The 17,087-nt window shown below is 34.4% G+C and overlaps 1 protein-coding gene across 1 annotated transcript in view; it reads left to right on the forward strand.

Annotated features, from left to right (window-relative positions):
- Window positions 1-4,463: 4,463 nt before the first annotated feature.
- Window positions 4,464-17,087, forward strand: part of LOC102488238 (attractin-like protein 1) — a gene marked incomplete at its 5' end in the record, with an annotated part of 503,763 nt that continues 491,139 nt past the window's right edge. The window contains 1 exon segment of the mRNA XM_006165552.2: window positions 4,464-4,647. Coding sequence (XP_006165614.2) covers window positions 4,464-4,647 — 184 coding nt within the window.

Raw genomic sequence — 17,087 nt, forward strand, 5'->3', positions numbered from 1 at the left:
TGTTACTTCATATGTTTTTAGTTTCATAAAGCATAATTGACTTCACTGACTCCGTTTTGATACATGTGTTTCTCATGACCATTGAAGAATCACTGTCTTCACTACCTCAGAATCTTGTGAATACAAAGTGTTTATAAGCATTTCTTCTTTTTCTCTTAGTTAATTTGAGTATTTTAAAAAAGTTTATTTCTTTTATGTAAGAGAGAGACAGAGAGAGAAAGATGGAGACAGGCATTCCCATCAGGGTTCTTCCCCTGTGATCCACCGTCAGCCTCATCCAGCCTGGATTGTGAGCACATGCACGTGTGCCTGACGTACGTAGGGAGGCCTTGGACACAAACCCAGGATCTTCCCAGTGGGTCCAGCATTGCAGAGTGTTGTATTACTGCACTGTCACTGGCTTGATCAGTTCAGGGGTTTGTAATGAGCTATCCAAGATGCCAGAGTATAAATGATCAGTTAGAGGGAAAAAGAGGTGTGGTCTGGGTGCATATTTAAAGACTCATGGTATCTAAATAACTGCTCATTAAAATATAAATGTCCTAAGCCAAGATACTACATATCTTTATTACCATATTCTTAAAAGTGTGTCTTACATATGGTTGATGTTTTCTATAAATGAATATGTAGTAGGGAATGAGTCTTTTCTAGATATAGCAAGCCGAATGGAATTTAATATAGGGAATTAACTACCAAAATGCTAAAAGGGGCAGGAAGACCAAAGGAAAGAAATCACCCAGACATCCACATGCTGGAGGATATGATCACTTTTGCCTCTGAGCAACTGGAGGTGTCACTTCTGCCACTGAAAGAAACCACACATGTTCAGTGTTATAAGGACACCACTGTCAGTTATGGTGGTTTTATACCCTTAAGTTATTGTGAGCCAAATGAAAAAAAAAATGTATGTGTGCCAATGTTAAATTATATGCATGTTGTAGTAAAGATTTACTTTGGAATCGCTTTTAGAAAAGTTTCAGGTTAAATCTGTAAATATATTTACTTTTCATGTACTTGTGCTAAAAAGGAAAAGTGCTGACTATTGCCACAACTTAAAAAAAAAGACAGATTAGACTTTCTAACGTGTTGAAATTATGAGAAACATTGTCAAATATGAAATGGTGTTTAGCTCTCTGTGTATAGAAATTTGTGTCAATGGGTGTTCCAAAATAGTATGAGATTCTTAAATATCTGTTGCGTATTAGTATGTTATTAGTCATACTAATAATGCTAAGTAGTTCTAATGTAGCTTAATGTAGTTCTAAGGTCACAGAAATGGAAAAAATAAAGACACCACTGCCATTACCTGTTTTAGTCTGTTAATGCTGCTAGAGGCAACATACCAATATTATTTTGGGGGACACAAATTTTATATATATGTATGTATATGTAGGCCATTTACATGTGTTTTGTATTTGTACTAAAATACTCAGACCTGTACTTTGAAAATAGTCTAAATACAATAAATTGTGAAAAATACCTATAGATAATGGGCTAGAGGAGAAGTTACTTTCAATTTTACAATATATACTTCTTTATTAAATATTTTTCTATAAAGAGAAATTTATCTTTTTAATTAGAGAATGAAAAACCATTAGTTTGGATACATATCCATAGCTTTAAAAAGTGGTTGAATATTAGTTAAATTATTTCTGACAAGTTATTATTTACTTTGATTTTTGGAAATTAGCTCTAAAATACTGTCCATTAGATACATAAATATTATGATGTTACTTCATATGTTTTTAGTTTCATAAAGCATAATTGACTTCACTGACTCCGTTTTGATACATGTGTTTCTCATGACCATTGAAGAATCACTGTCTTCACTACCTCAGAATCTTGTGAATACAAAGTGTTTATAAGCATTTCTTCTTTTTCTCTTAGTTAATTTGAGTATTTTAAAAAAGTTTATTTCTTTTATGTAAGAGAGAGACAGAGAGAGAAAGATGGAGACAGGCATTCCCATCAGGGTTCTTCCCCTGTGATCCACCGTCAGCCTCATCCAGCCTGGATTGTGAGCACATGCACGTGTGCCTGACGTACGTAGGGAGGCCTTGGACACAAACCCAGGATCTTCCCAGTGGGTCCAGCATTGCAGAGTGTTGTATTACTGCACTGTCACTGGCTTGATCAGTTCAGGGGTTTGTAATGAGCTATCCAAGATGCCAGAGTATAAATGATCAGTTAGAGGGAAAAAGAGGTGTGGTCTGGGTGCATATTTAAAGACTCATGGTATCTAAATAACTGCTCATTAAAATATAAATGTCCTAAGCCAAGATACTACATATCTTTATTACCATATTCTTAAAAGTGTGTCTTACATATGGTTGATGTTTTCTATAAATGAATATGTAGTAGGGAATGAGTCTTTTCTAGATATAGCAAGCCGAATGGAATTTAATATAGGGAATTAACTACCAAAATGCTAAAAGGGGCAGGAAGACCAAAGGAAAGAAATCACCCAGACATCCACATGCTGGAGGATATGATCACTTTTGCCTCTGAGCAACTGGAGGTGTCACTTCTGCCACTGAAAGAAACCACACATGTTCAGTGTTATAAGGACACCACTGTCAGTTATGGTGGTTTTATACCCTTAAGTTATTGTGAGCCAAATGAAAAAAAAAATGTATGTGTGCCAATGTTAAATTATATGCATGTTGTAGTAAAGATTTACTTTGGAATCGCTTTTAGAAAAGTTTCAGGTTAAATCTGTAAATATATTTACTTTTCATGTACTTGTGCTAAAAAGGAAAAGTGCTGACTATTGCCACAACTTAAAAAAAAAGACAGATTAGACTTTCTAACGTGTTGAAATTATGAGAAACATTGTCAAATATGAAATGGTGTTTAGCTCTCTGTGTATAGAAATTTGTGTCAATGGGTGTTCCAAAATAGTATGAGATTCTTAAATATCTGTTGCGTATTAGTATGTTATTAGTCATACTAATAATGCTAAGTAGTTCTAATGTAGCTTAATGTAGTTCTAAGGTCACAGAAATGGAAAAAATAAAGACACCACTGCCATTACCTGTTTTAGTCTGTTAATGCTGCTAGAGGCAAAAGCAAGTCTTTCTTCGCCTTGCCTTCTAATCTCTTACCAGTTCTAACAGTGGTGGGACTAAACAGTGATCCAGTTTCAAGACTCTTGGAGATGTAATTTTCAGGTTTTTATCATGAACCATACATAGGACTTAATAAAAAGGAAAGTGGAGCTCAAATCAAAGGATAAAAGACTGGCACAGTGCTAAAAATTTTAAAAATTATTCAGTTAATCAGGATCAGCAGTTGGCATAATAGCTATGTTGCTTGACTCCCATGTAGTCGACCGTGGTTCGAGTCCTGGACCTGGTGGCTTAAACTCACGATGAGTGCACGTGTGTGCGTGCCCAAGATCCCCAGAGGAGAATGGAGGAGAACAGATTGCAGTATGGCCATTCTCCCTGGGGGGTGGTTTCTTGCTTTTTCTCTCTCTGTCTTTCGGGTGAGTGTACGAGCCTTATAGCAAAAACCTCTCCTCCTCAAAAAAAAAAAATTATTCAATTAATTATATATTGTTAAGGACAAGGATTATGTTATTTTTATTCTTTGTAATATCAGTGACTAAGTCAGAATCTGTTGCATAGTAAGCTTTCATAAAATATTTATTAAATAATTTTTCAGGATTATTTATGGATACTAAAATGCATATAATAAGGTTTTATTTTTTCTCTTGTACATACAAAAATTGGATTTTCTGTATTTCAGAGTTTAATTTCATCTATGGGAAGATCTTCAACTCATCTTCAACTTCTGCACCTAATATAGTATCTGGCACATATTTAATAAGTGTTTCTTTTATTTCTCCCCTTTGAGAATGAGACTGAGGTGTTTTTTTTTTTGTTTGTTTTTGAGAGATTTTTGCTATAGGGCACGTGCGCTAGCCAGAAAGAAAGAGAGAGACAGAAAGTGAGAAATAACCCCCCAGGGAGGATGGCCACGCCACAATCCCTTCTCCTCTATTCTCCTCTCGGGATATTGGGCATGCACACACAGGTGCCCGACGTGAGTTTTTAAGCCAGCGGGTCTGGGACTCAAACCACAGTCGACTACATGGGAGTCCAACGACATAGCCATTACACTAACTGCTGGTCCCATGAGACCAAGTTTTATCAAATTGCTATCCTCCTGGCCCAGCTTCCTAATTAGCCAGTTATAAATGTGCACAGTTGTGTCTGGTGTGTTTAGGTTGGCCCAGAGACAACTTGGGCTTCCTATGAGGCTTCTGGACTCCTAGGCAGTAGCACTATGAATGTGCTACTACATCTGGGCCATTAAGAAGTGTTTATGATATGAATACTAGGTATACTATATTTCTTCATAAATGTGTTTGAGAATGAACTCATTGGTAATTTTGGTGATGTATTAGTTATGTTTTGACCGCTACTTCAAGTTCATGATTTATTTTCTTTTTGTTTTAGCATCAAACACTTGGCTTGTTCCAGAAACAAAAGGAGCTATTGTGCAAGGTGGATATGGTCATACCAGTGTATATGATGAAATAACAAAGTCTGTTTATGTTCATGGAGGCTATAAAGCATTACCAGGCAATAAATATGGATTGGTAGATGATCTTTATAAGTACGAAGTTAACACTAAGACTTGGTGAGTATATTGGGTAGAAGAATAATAAAGAAAATATTTGACATTACCTGTATTTTATATTTGTATAGTCATAGTGTTAGCTAAATATTTTCAGGGAGAAATTCTTGGACTATTTTCATCTTTATTTCAGTTATCGATATGCTATTATGTAGCTATCATTTGGCATAAATAATACATTTTTAATGTAGCCATCATTACAGTAAATGATTGATTTTAAAATGGTTTTAAATGGTTTCTGATCTTAGTCTCCACCTAGTGGTTAAGTCAGCCAAATTCCCACATGGCTGACCGCATAGTTCAAGTCTTAATCCTGGTGACTTGAAAAACATGGTGGGAACATGTGTGTATATGCTTCGAATTCCAACAGGATAGAGAAGTAGGGGGAAACACATTGAGGCATGACCATGTTTCATTGGAGGGGGGTGCTTTCTCCCTCTTTCTGTCTCTCCCTCTTGAGCACACGTGCTCAGACAAAAAAGAACTTAAATAGTATCTTATCTTATAAAAATACTTCCTTTGTATGCATTACTTATAAGTGCTGATATAATTCATTTTAGATGAGTGATTGTGTGTACCACTGTAACCTTAAGCTTTGATGCCATCTCTTCTGGGATTCGTTCTTCTTTGTATTGATAATCATCATTTGTAAATTTATTGTATTATTGATTTTTGTTTTTCAAACATTTACTTATTTATTTCCTAAGTTAGAGAGGAAAAGAGAGAGGTAGGCATCCCTGACAGAATCTTAACACTACTGTTCACCCACAGGTTTAGCCAGAACCAGATGGCACTTATGTGTTCAGCTCTTCATTTGTCAGTTAAAAATAAATCACTTTTATTGTCTTACTTCATGTGAAGTACAAGGCTTGTTGCATTTAGGTACATCTTCCTTTGTGTTAAAACAGTGCTGCATTGCACGTCTTGTACTGGTCTCATGCACATGTTCAATAATTTCTCGAGGTTATGTACTTTAAAGTGAAATTGCTACATCCTATTGTATTCACATCCTCAATTTTATTACTTGGTGCAGAATTGGTATTTTAGTCATCGTGGTAAAGTATCTTTCCATCAGTTGGGTGAGCGTCCCTGTTTCACGTTCTTACCAACACTGGATAATTGTGAGGATTTTAACTTTTGCTAAAGTGTTGGCTATGAATGATATCTTAATGATATTTTACTGTACATTTCCCTTATATTATTGTGAATAAGTGTCTTTTATAAATGTTCATTTGACACTGTGTTTCCTACTTAGTGAATTGCCTATTTCTACCCATAATATTATCATATGTTTGAAATATTATTCATTAATTCAATAAATTTTTACTTATTGATTTCTTAGGTATCTAAATTTTAAAATGAAATTTTTCTTGTATTTATTTCCCCTTATAAAATCTGGAAAATGACTCTTTTTAGTAGTTTGTTTTAATACACTGTACATTCTTTTAAAATTTTAATATGAAGTTACTTTCTGTGTTAAAGGAAATACATACTTTCCCAGCGAATTGTGATTAGTTCTACTCATCACTTTCAAGCATTTGTCCTAATTTCTACTTTTTTTTTGAAAAAAGGTGGAATTATATTTTCTTTTGGCGATTTCGTTAATTTTATTTTGTTTAATCTGTTACATTATTATTTATTTATTTTGTCTAAATATTCAATGTCAATTTTTTTCATTTATTTATTTGTTTTTCTTTTTTTTGGAGATGTTTTTGCTATAGGGCGTGTGCGCTCGCCAGAAAGAGAGAGACAGAGAAACAGAAAGCGAGAAATCACCCACTGGGGGGATGGCCATGCCGCAATCCATTCTCCTCCATTCTCCTCTCGGGATCTTGGGCACGCACGCACACACGCCCAGTGTGAGTTTAAGCCACCAGGTCCAGGACTCGATCCGCAGTTGACTACATGGGAGTCCAGCGACATAACCATTACGCTAACTGCTGGTCCCCAGTTTTTCTCATTTATTTAACAAACATTTTTTCTTATTTCTTATTTAATATTTCTAACTTTCTCCTTTTTACTTTATGCTTACAGGATGAATTATAATTAAGTAATTAAGGCATTATCAATCTACTTAAAAATTTTGCATATATAGTAGGTATTATATCATACCATAAAAGGAAGGAAAACTTCTTTAGCAGAAAAGATACAGCAGAGTTCACAACAATAATAGTGGAAATGGCAGTGCTCAGGAAAGGATTTTTTTAAAAAATTTTTTGCCAGTGAGTGCATGCATTTGCCAAAAGGAAGGAGGGGCAGAAAGAGAAAGTGAGAAATCGACCCTCAGAGGAGATGGCCTCACAGCAATCCCTTTTCCTTCATTCTTCTCTTAGGCGTTTGGGCATGTATGTACATATATCTGGTGTGATTTTTAAGCCACCAGGTCTGGAACTTGAACTGCAGTCGACCATGTGGGAGCCCAGCATCTTAACGACAATACCACCTGCTGGCCCCAGGGAAGAATCTTGTTAGAAATGAATAAATAAAAAGCAGGACTGAATATTATGTGAATAAATTCAAAATGAGATATTTAATTGTTACTCACCATTTGAATGGATTTTTTCTCAGATTTTACATGCTTCCTTACCTGGAAACTTTCCAAAGTCAACTTCTATGTAAAAGAATATAATGATCAATCCTGGCAAGAGGCATTAGATATTTTTCCTGAAGGAGAATTTAATAAAATTATTTATAAATTTTTTGAGTATTTCATTTCAAAAATTTAGTGGATATGTAAACGCTAAATTGATTTTTCTGTAATCTTTAAAACTTGTGACATTCTTAGGGTTTTGATGCTTTTTGTTGTTGAGTTTGCTATTATGTATGGATTACACTGTGTATCAGGGTGTATCAGGTTATTGTCAACCTTGACGTAATTTTAAAATGTCAGTATATGGCATCCATTGTCTACACTGATCTTTAATTTTTACTACCTTAGGAAGGTTTTATTTTAGTAGCTATGACTAAGTACATAGGCCACTTCATTGAGATGCTAGGAAGTGTGTTCAGAAGAATTTTTTTCTCAATGGTAAAATGCAGTATTTGTTGGATTATTACTTCCATGGAGAAAAATTAGAAATTATATCTACTTAAGGTATCAGAGAACTGTCAAGGCAGTGAGACTTTTCAATTGGATAGGTAGACTATTAATGAAGGTGAGACTGACCTTCCTCGCAACTTTTGTCCTTGAGAGAATTATAAATCCTGAAAACTGCCTGAGAAACCCAGCAGTACTTTTATCAGTAACTATGAAGGACCAAAACTGGATTTCTAGGTGTGCTAAGGAAGAGGAATCTTGGCACATTCTTAGTGTTTTAGCCTGGTTCCTGAAGTTTTAAACTCTTCTAGTGAGAATGAACTTACCTTTGAATCTTTCAGTCCTTCATTGGATTATGGGGATCTGCTTATAGTTTATCTAGCTGGCAGAAGAAAAATTAAGTCTTTCATCAAGGGAGATAATAGTGTACAGAACCTAAAATCATTTATTTCTTCAGTACATCATATGAAATGTCTGGCATAAACTAAAAAAATAAAAATTAAGGTTTTAAAAAAGATTTTTAGCTCTTTTGCTGCCAGACTGCTGCCATCACAGGTTGCATGCATACTCCAGGAAGGGCTTATTCCAGTTGGCTCTACCCTGTCACCCAGCATTCCCACTTGGCGGAAGTTGATGTCTGTTGACCTGACGGAGCAGATTTACAAACTGGCCTGACTCTTTCTCAAATCAGTGTGATCCTAAGGGACTCACATGGAATTGCACAAATACATTTTGTGACAGGCAATAAAATCTTGAGAATCCTTAAGTCAAAAAGACATACTACTGATCTTCATGAGGCTCTCTTCCATTTAATTAAGAAGGCCATTTGTATTTGAAAGCAACTGGAGAGGAACAGAAAGGATAATGATGCCAAATTCCGTCTGATTCTGATTGAGAGCAGACTTTACTGATTGGCTCATTATTATAAGGCCAAATGAGTCCTCCCAACCAATTGGAAATATGAGTCATCCACAACCTCTGCTCTCATTGCATAAATTTTTGCCCTCAAGCAATAAAATCATTGTTTAGCTAAAATAAGAAAAATATTTTAAAATATAGTTATTAGAAACATACATGTAGGATAATGAAATTCCCAGACAAATTAAAAAATATTACAATTGTGTGTTCAGGGATAAAATACAAATGAGAAAATATTAGCAGAAATGAGAAACTCTTACTGAAGAATCAAATGTAAATATTTAAACTGAAAAATACATGAAATGAAGTAAGAGATCCTTGGATGGTTTTAACTGCAGATTAGGCAGAGCTGAAGAGGGAATTAATGAAGTGAAAGACAGGGCTGAAGAAAATAACCAGACTGAAGCAAAGACAATGAAAAATGAACATGTGAAAGAGATACAAGGGCAATGTGAACATTGTCTAAAACACATATAATTGAGATCTTAGAAATAGAATTAGAGAATAATGTACAGCCATATTTGAAGTGGTAATAAATGACACTTTTTTCTTTTTTCCTAATTAAAAATAAATTACTTATTTAAATTTATTTATCATTATTTTTAATTTGTTATAGGAGCTATATGCTCACCAGAAAGAGTCAGAGAGAGCAAGAGAGAGAAAGTGAGAAAGCAAGCCACTAGGTCCAGGACTAGAACCATGGTCAGCCATGTGGGAATCCAGTGCTAACTAACACACTAACTACTGGCCCCTTTTATTCTTTTTTTAGAGCGATTTTGCTATAGGGCATGTGCACTCACCAGAGAGACAGAGAGAAAGATTGTGAGAAGTCACCCCTCACCCCCACAGGGGATGGGCAAACTGCAGTCCCTTCTCATTCCTCTCCTCTCAGGATTTTGGGCATACACACACACGTGCACCTTGCATGAATTTCAAACTGCCAGATCTGAGACTCGAACCATGGTCAGCCATGTCAGAGTTCAGCACCTTAACCACCATGCCACCTGCTGGCCCCATGAATGAGACTTTTTAAAAAGAGACAAAAGGCATCAAGACAGATCGAAGAAAGTCTGTGAGGATAATAAATACAAAGAAACTCACACTTAAAAGTATATTAAAATGTTGAAAACCAAAACAGGAAGAGAAGAATTTAAGAACAAGCAAGAGGGTGTTTAACAGGTAGTGTGGTAGTTATAGCATTGGATCCCACATGACCAACTCCTTGGTTTGATTCCTGGACCCAATAGCCTCAAAAACACACTGGGTGTGTGTTTATGTGTGCTCAAAATCCCGAGAGGAGAATGGAGGAGTAGGGATTGTGATGTGGCCATCCCCACTGGAGGGTGATTTCTCACTTTCCTTCTCTCTCTGTTGAGTGCCCTATAGAAAAAAAACATCAAAAAAAAAAAAAGGCAAAAAAAGACATAGTTCGTAAAAGAATCAACACTGAAATTGAGAACTAATTTCTTAACTGAAAAATGGAATCCAAAAGACATTGTATTTTCAAATGGCTGAAAGAAAAAAAAGTCAGTATTAAATTCTACACTCAGTAAAATAATCCTTTAAAAATGTCATAATAATAATACTTTCAGAAAAACAAAACTAACTGAATTGACGACAGACCTGTAAAGGAAATGGTAAATAAAAGCTATTGAAATAGAAAAACAGTCCACCTACCAGAGTAAACAGAGGAATGAAAGGGGTAAATCTAAATGATTATTATATAAACTATGATAGTAATCTAAATCTAGGGTTAAAAATAAACAAAATTTAAAGGCATAATAGTAACATCACATAAGTCATGAAGAGGGCTAAATGTTGGAAAGTACTTAAGTTCTTGTATCATGTGGGATTTAATATACACATTAATGATTAAGGATTTTTGGGTCAGCCTTGTGGCCTAGTGATTATGAAATCCAGATCCCACATGGCTAAGCACACAGTCTGAGTCTCGACTTGGGACATGTCAGACATGTGCATATGCTTGCATGTGTTTGTATGTGTAGTCTGAGGTTGAAAAAATGGAGAAGTGTTTGGAGATGATCCATTAAACCACCAAAGCACCCACTGGGGAGGGGGGGTATATTCTCCCTCTCCCTCTCTCTCCCTATGTCCTATGTCTTCAGTGAGTACACATGCCCTTTGCCCTCCCTCCCCCAAAAGAAACTAAAGATTTATGTTATAATTATTGTGTAATGATAAAACACTGTATATCTAAGGAGATAGTAGAAAGGAAATCAGAATTAAAAAATTATAGTTAATGGATTTGGCAGAGACAAGAAAAGATTGGAAAAATTTGGAAAGAACCAGGGAACAAAATAAATGGTAAGATGGTATATTCAATCCAGATATAACAATAACTACACTAAATGTGGGGAAAGAAATATTCTGACTATACTGCCTGTGAAAAAGTAACTTTTCCAGTTAAAAGGCAAGGATTTTTGGACTACCTGATTATCTCCTGCTTAGAAAAGATACACCTTAAATAAAATATTTGGAGAAGTTGGAAATAAAAGCATGGAAGTAAGCTTTATCATGTAATTACTAAGCAAAAGAAATTTGATATAGTTATACTAATATCAGACAAATGAGAAAATTTCAGACATCTACTTGGAAGGTAAAAGGTTCTGAATTTATATACACTTTAAAATAGTACACATTGGGACCAGTAGATCGTATAATGGTTTCATTGCTCAACTCTCATATAGTTGACCACAGTTCAGTCCTGGACCTGGTGGCTTGAAACTCACACCAGGTGCATGTTTGTGCATGCTTAAGATCTTGAGACGAGAATGGAGGAGAAGGGATTATGGCATGGCCATCCCCCCAGGTGGAGATTTCTCGCTTTCTGTCTCTGAATCCAAAAGACATTGTATTTTCAAATGGCTGAAAGAAAAAAAAGTCAGTATTAAATTCTACACTCAGTAAAATAATCCTTTAAAAATGTCATAATAATAATACTTTCAGAAAAACAAAACTAACTGAATTGACGACAGACCTGTAAAGGAAATGGTAAATAAAAGCTATTGAAATAGAAAAACAGTCCACCTACCAGAGTAAACAGAGGAATGAAAGGGGTAAATCTAAATGATTATTATATAAACTATGATAGTAATCTAAATCTAGGGTTAAAAATAAACAAAATTTAAAGGCATAATAGTAACATCACATAAGTCATGAAGAGGGCTAAATGTTGGAAAGTACTTAAGTTCTTGTATCATGTGGGATTTAATATACACATTAATGATTAAGGATTTTTGGGTCAGCCTTGTGGCCTAGTGATTATGAAATCCAGATCCCACATGGCTAAGCACACAGTCTGAGTCTCGACTTGGGACATGTCAGACATGTGCATATGCTTGCATGTGTTTGTATGTGTAGTCTGAGGTTGAAAAAATGGAGAAGTGTTTGGAGATGATCCATTAAACCACCAAAGCACCCACTGGGGAGGGGGGGTATATTCTCCCTCTCCCTCTCTCTCCCTATGTCCTATGTCTTCAGTGAGTACACATGCCCTTTGCCCTCCCTCCCCCAAAAGAAACTAAAGATTTATGTTATAATTATTGTGTAATGATAAAACACTGTATATCTAAGGAGATAGTAGAAAGGAAATCAGAATTAAAAAATTATAGTTAATGGATTTGGCAGAGACAAGAAAAGATTGGAAAAATTTGGAAAGAACCAGGGAACAAAATAAATGGTAAGATGGTATATTCAATCCAGATATAACAATAACTACACTAAATGTGGGGAAAGAAATATTCTGACTATACTGCCTGTGAAAAAGTAACTTTTCCAGTTAAAAGGCAAGGATTTTTGGACTACCTGATTATCTCCTGCTTAGAAAAGATACACCTTAAATAAAATATTTGGAGAAGTTGGAAATAAAAGCATGGAAGTAAGCTTTATCATGTAATTACTAAGCAAAAGAAATTTGATATAGTTATACTAATATCAGACAAATGAGAAAATTTCAGACATCTACTTGGAAGGTAAAAGGTTCTGAATTTATATACACTTTAAAATAGTACACATTGGGACCAGTAGATCGTATAATGGTTTCATTGCTCAACTCTCATATAGTTGACCACAGTTCAGTCCTGGACCTGGTGGCTTGAAACTCACACCAGGTGCATGTTTGTGCATGCTTAAGATCTTGAGACGAGAATGGAGGAGAAGGGATTATGGCATGGCCATCCCCCCAGGTGGAGATTTCTCGCTTTCTGTCTCTGTGGTGAGTGTATGTGCTATATAGCAAAAATCTATCTAAGAAAAACCAAAACCAAAAAAAAAAAAAGTACATTAAAAATAAGGTAAAATTGACAGAACACATCGCAGTGAGATAATTTTAGCCTACGCTTTTTATTTATTTATTTATTTTTGTAGCTGATGTATTAGGAGACCACCACCACTACTACCACCATCAACAACAACAACAAAAAGAAAAATAAGACAATATACAAGATTGGAATAGAACCATGAGCAGTATTTTCTTATTTGATATTTTAGAGGATAGTGCTTTATACCTACAGCATATACATTTTTCCAAGTACCTGCAGAACTTTCCTAAAATGTATCATATATTGGATTTTCATGCAAGTCTCAATGAACTTTAAAGGATTGAAGTCATACAAAATAACTAACCATAGGTAACGAAGCACAAAGATAACTTTTGGTGATTCACAAAAATAATTAGAAAAAATACTTAACTGAAAATAAGAACCTTAAAAATAGTCAAAGAAATTTTACTGAAAATTAGAAAATATTTTGTGCTGAGTAATAATACCTCAAGATGTGTGTGAGGCACCGAAGAGGAATATTTATAGCTTTAAATGCATTTATTAGAAAAGATTTTTGAAAATGTGAAAATTAGTAATCTAAGCAACCTCTCAAGTGATTAGAAAAAGAACAGCAGACTAATTTCAGAGAAAGCATAAAGAAAATAAAGATATGAACAAGAAAAGGAATATGAAATACAAGCAAATTAATGAAATAGGAAATAAACATATAAAGCCTCCAAAAATCAACATATGATTGTAAATCCCATCCAGGCTTGGAGACAAACATCATACTCAAATAACCCATGGCAAAAATGTAAAGGGGCATCACTACAGATCATATAGACAGAAACATTAATAAGAATACATAGTAACCAATTATGTAATAGCAAATTTGACAAATTAGATGAACTATGAAAAATTGTCAAAAAATAAAATTAACATAATTGATACATGAAGAGACAGAATATTGGAATTATCTTATGTCAAAGAAATACAATCTGTAATCAAAACCCCCTTGTTTCAAAACAAACATTTTTACAACAAAAAGAAAAAAAAAAACCAAGAAAACAAAAAAGCTTTCTAGACCAAGGTGACTTTACTCTTGGAGTTTTTAAACATTTAAGAAATAGGTATTTAAGAAATAAATAACAGAGGCAGCCAGTGGTGTCATGGTTAAGGCACTTTGATTCCATATGTCCAACTGAGTGGTTTGAGTCCTGGACCTGGCAGCTTGAAAAACCTCATTATGTGTGTGTGCATGTATGCCCAAAATTCTGAAAGAAGAAATAAATGGAGGAAAAGAGATTGCATTTAGCCATCCCCCCCAGTGGGTGTGGTGCTTTCTTACTCTCTCTCTCTTTCTGTCTCTTTCTCCCCAGTGAGTGAATATACTCTCTAGAAAGAAAATAAAAATTTTTTACAAACTTTCAGTAAATAGTAGTAATTGGAGATTTAGGAAGTAAGCATAGTTTTAATATACAAATATGGAAAGATATTACATGTAAGAAATTATAGCACTAGCTTTTTCACGAGCATAGATGAAAAACTCAGATGACTCTAGCAATCTATGAAAAGGATAATAGATTATTTGGGCTCATTCTAAGAATATAAGGTTAGTAAAATTCATGCAATCTTGGTAATTAAAACATTAAGAGAATAGAGAATTCAGACCCTATAATCTTCTCAAATGATTTAGAAATAAGTTTATATAGAACTGAACATATATTCATAATGATAACTCTGATGAAACTAGGAACAGAAGCAAATTATTCAGGTGGTAAAAGTTACAAACAAACAGGAAAAACTTTATGAGAAACAGTGAAATGTAGAAATTATTCCCTTAAGACTGAGAATGTGATAAGGATGCCTACTGTCACCACTTCTATTCAACACTGTATTGGAGTTTTCAGCCGATGCTTAAAATGAATTAAAGTTAAATATAATATCATAGGTTTATGGGTAGTTGATTGTTGCATATAAGATCAATATGAAAATTAATCTAAGTAATTCTGTATGCCTGGAATAATTAAAAATGATCATTTAAAAGCAATATTATTCATGTTACCACCAGAAATCAATAACCTAAGGAATAAATCTAATGACATATGTGAAGATCTTCATGCAGAAAATAATAAAACTTTATTGTGAGAAATTATAGAAGACTAAAATAAATCCGAGTACCTTATGATTGTTTGAAAAATTCGATATTATAGAGATGCATATTCTGCCCAGACTGACCTATAGAGGTAATATAATCCCAAACAAAATTGTAGCAGGTATTTTCATTTGGAAATTGACATACTTATTTCTAAAATTTGTATGAAAATATGAAGAGCCCATCATAGTTAAAACAAATTTTAGAACCAAGGTAGAAAACTTCTCTACCAGATTACGTGACATATGAAGATATAGTTGTTAAGTATAGTAGCAAAGATAAGGAAATAGACTAATGGAGCCACTATGAATTCCATTGATAGACCTATGCATTAATGGACAGTCTCTCACAAAGCCAACACAACAGAGCAGTTTTTTCAATAAATTGTCTTGAGCCAGTTGGTTGTATAATTGGAAAATGTGACCATTAAGCCCTACCTCACACCGTTCACAAAAAATCAGTTTTATGTTAATTGTAAATCTAAATATGAAAGAAAAGATAATAAATATTCTAGAAGATAACAGAAGTCAATGTCTTCATATCCATGGTCAAAGAAATATTTTTGAAATAAGATTTACATAGTATTAGTAATAAAGGAACAATAAGAGTATATTTATAGATAAAAGTGCCATTAAGAAAGGGAAAATACAAACTGCAGCATGGGTCATACTTGTAATTCATAAAGCCAGCAAAGAACTATAATCCTGAAAATACAGAGAGCTACTACAAATCAATAAGAAAACACCAGACAATTCAATGAAGAGAAGAAGCCTAGCCATGGAGATGCAGTCAGTCAGGGTGCTGCTATACAATGCCGGAGGCCATATGGAAAGGCTCCATGTTCATTTTTCAGGTCTACCTTAATGCACTGGTCATTTTAATGTATAATTACTATAATATATTATCACTGTTGGGAAAAAAACTAAGGCATAACAATTCAGGATATACCCTCAAATCCTTGTTGTACTCCATTATTCAGGACTAGTTGGGTCTTTTTTTTAAATTTTTTTTTTAATTTTTTTTACATTTAAAGAGTAAGAAAGTAAACATCCCTGTTTATAAAAGCTCCCACTTATCAGAAATGATTCCTTTTATTGTATGTTGTTAGTATGTTTTTGATACTATCCTTTGTTCAGGAACTTTAATTTTGCTCTGAGGTTGGGTATGTGATTTTGGTTTCTTAGCCTTGTTAAATAAGGTATCTCAGCATTTTTTCATATACAGTCATTGTTGCTTAATGATGAGAATACATTCTGAAAAATGTGTTGGTATGCAATTTTGTCAGTGGGTAACCATTATAGAGTGTACTTAGACAAATCTAGAAGGTATAACTCACTACACACCTACACTATATGATGTAATCTCATGGGACCACCATTGTACATGCAACCTATCATTGACTAGAACTTCTGTAGCTCATGACTATATATTTTTGTAGAACTTAGGAGTTTGCACTTTCATTGTTCTTCTATGTCAAGGCTTTTCTGTGATAGTAAAAACTTCAGATTTTCTTGGCCTATTGTTGGCATCATGTCATGTATTCTATTTTCTTCTAGCCTTTGAAGAAGCACAGTATGTTTTAACACTAAGGGATATAGTAAACATTTGCAGCTTGCAGGTATAATGATCAACATGGCATTTATTATTTTTTTTCCCAAGGAGAAAAAAAGATTTCAACCATATTTGTAAACATATTAAAAGATAAACAGTGAATCTAAAGATAATGTCCCTATTTTACTGTATTAATTATGTACTTTCAAAAAGTCTTTGAGGAACCAGCAGATGGTGTAATGGTTATGTTGATGGGGTCCCACATGGCTGACTGTAGTTCAAGTCCCAGACCTGGCGGATTAAAACTCATGCCAGACGCATGTGCATGTGTGCCCAGAATCCTGAGAGGAGAATGGAGGAGAAGGGGCTATAGACTTGCCATTCACCCTGGGGTGATTTCTCACTTTCTGTCTCTCTTTCCAGCAAGTGCATATGCCTTTTAACAAACATCTCCAAAAAAAAAAAAAAAAAAAAAAGTTTTGGGGACCAACAGTTAGTGAAA

This window comes from Tupaia chinensis, unplaced genomic scaffold (genome assembly GCF_000334495.1).
Source record: "Tupaia chinensis unplaced genomic scaffold, TupChi_1.0 Scaffold143963_1, whole genome shotgun sequence".
In the NCBI taxonomy this organism is placed as follows: Eukaryota; Metazoa; Chordata; class Mammalia; order Scandentia; family Tupaiidae; genus Tupaia; species Tupaia belangeri.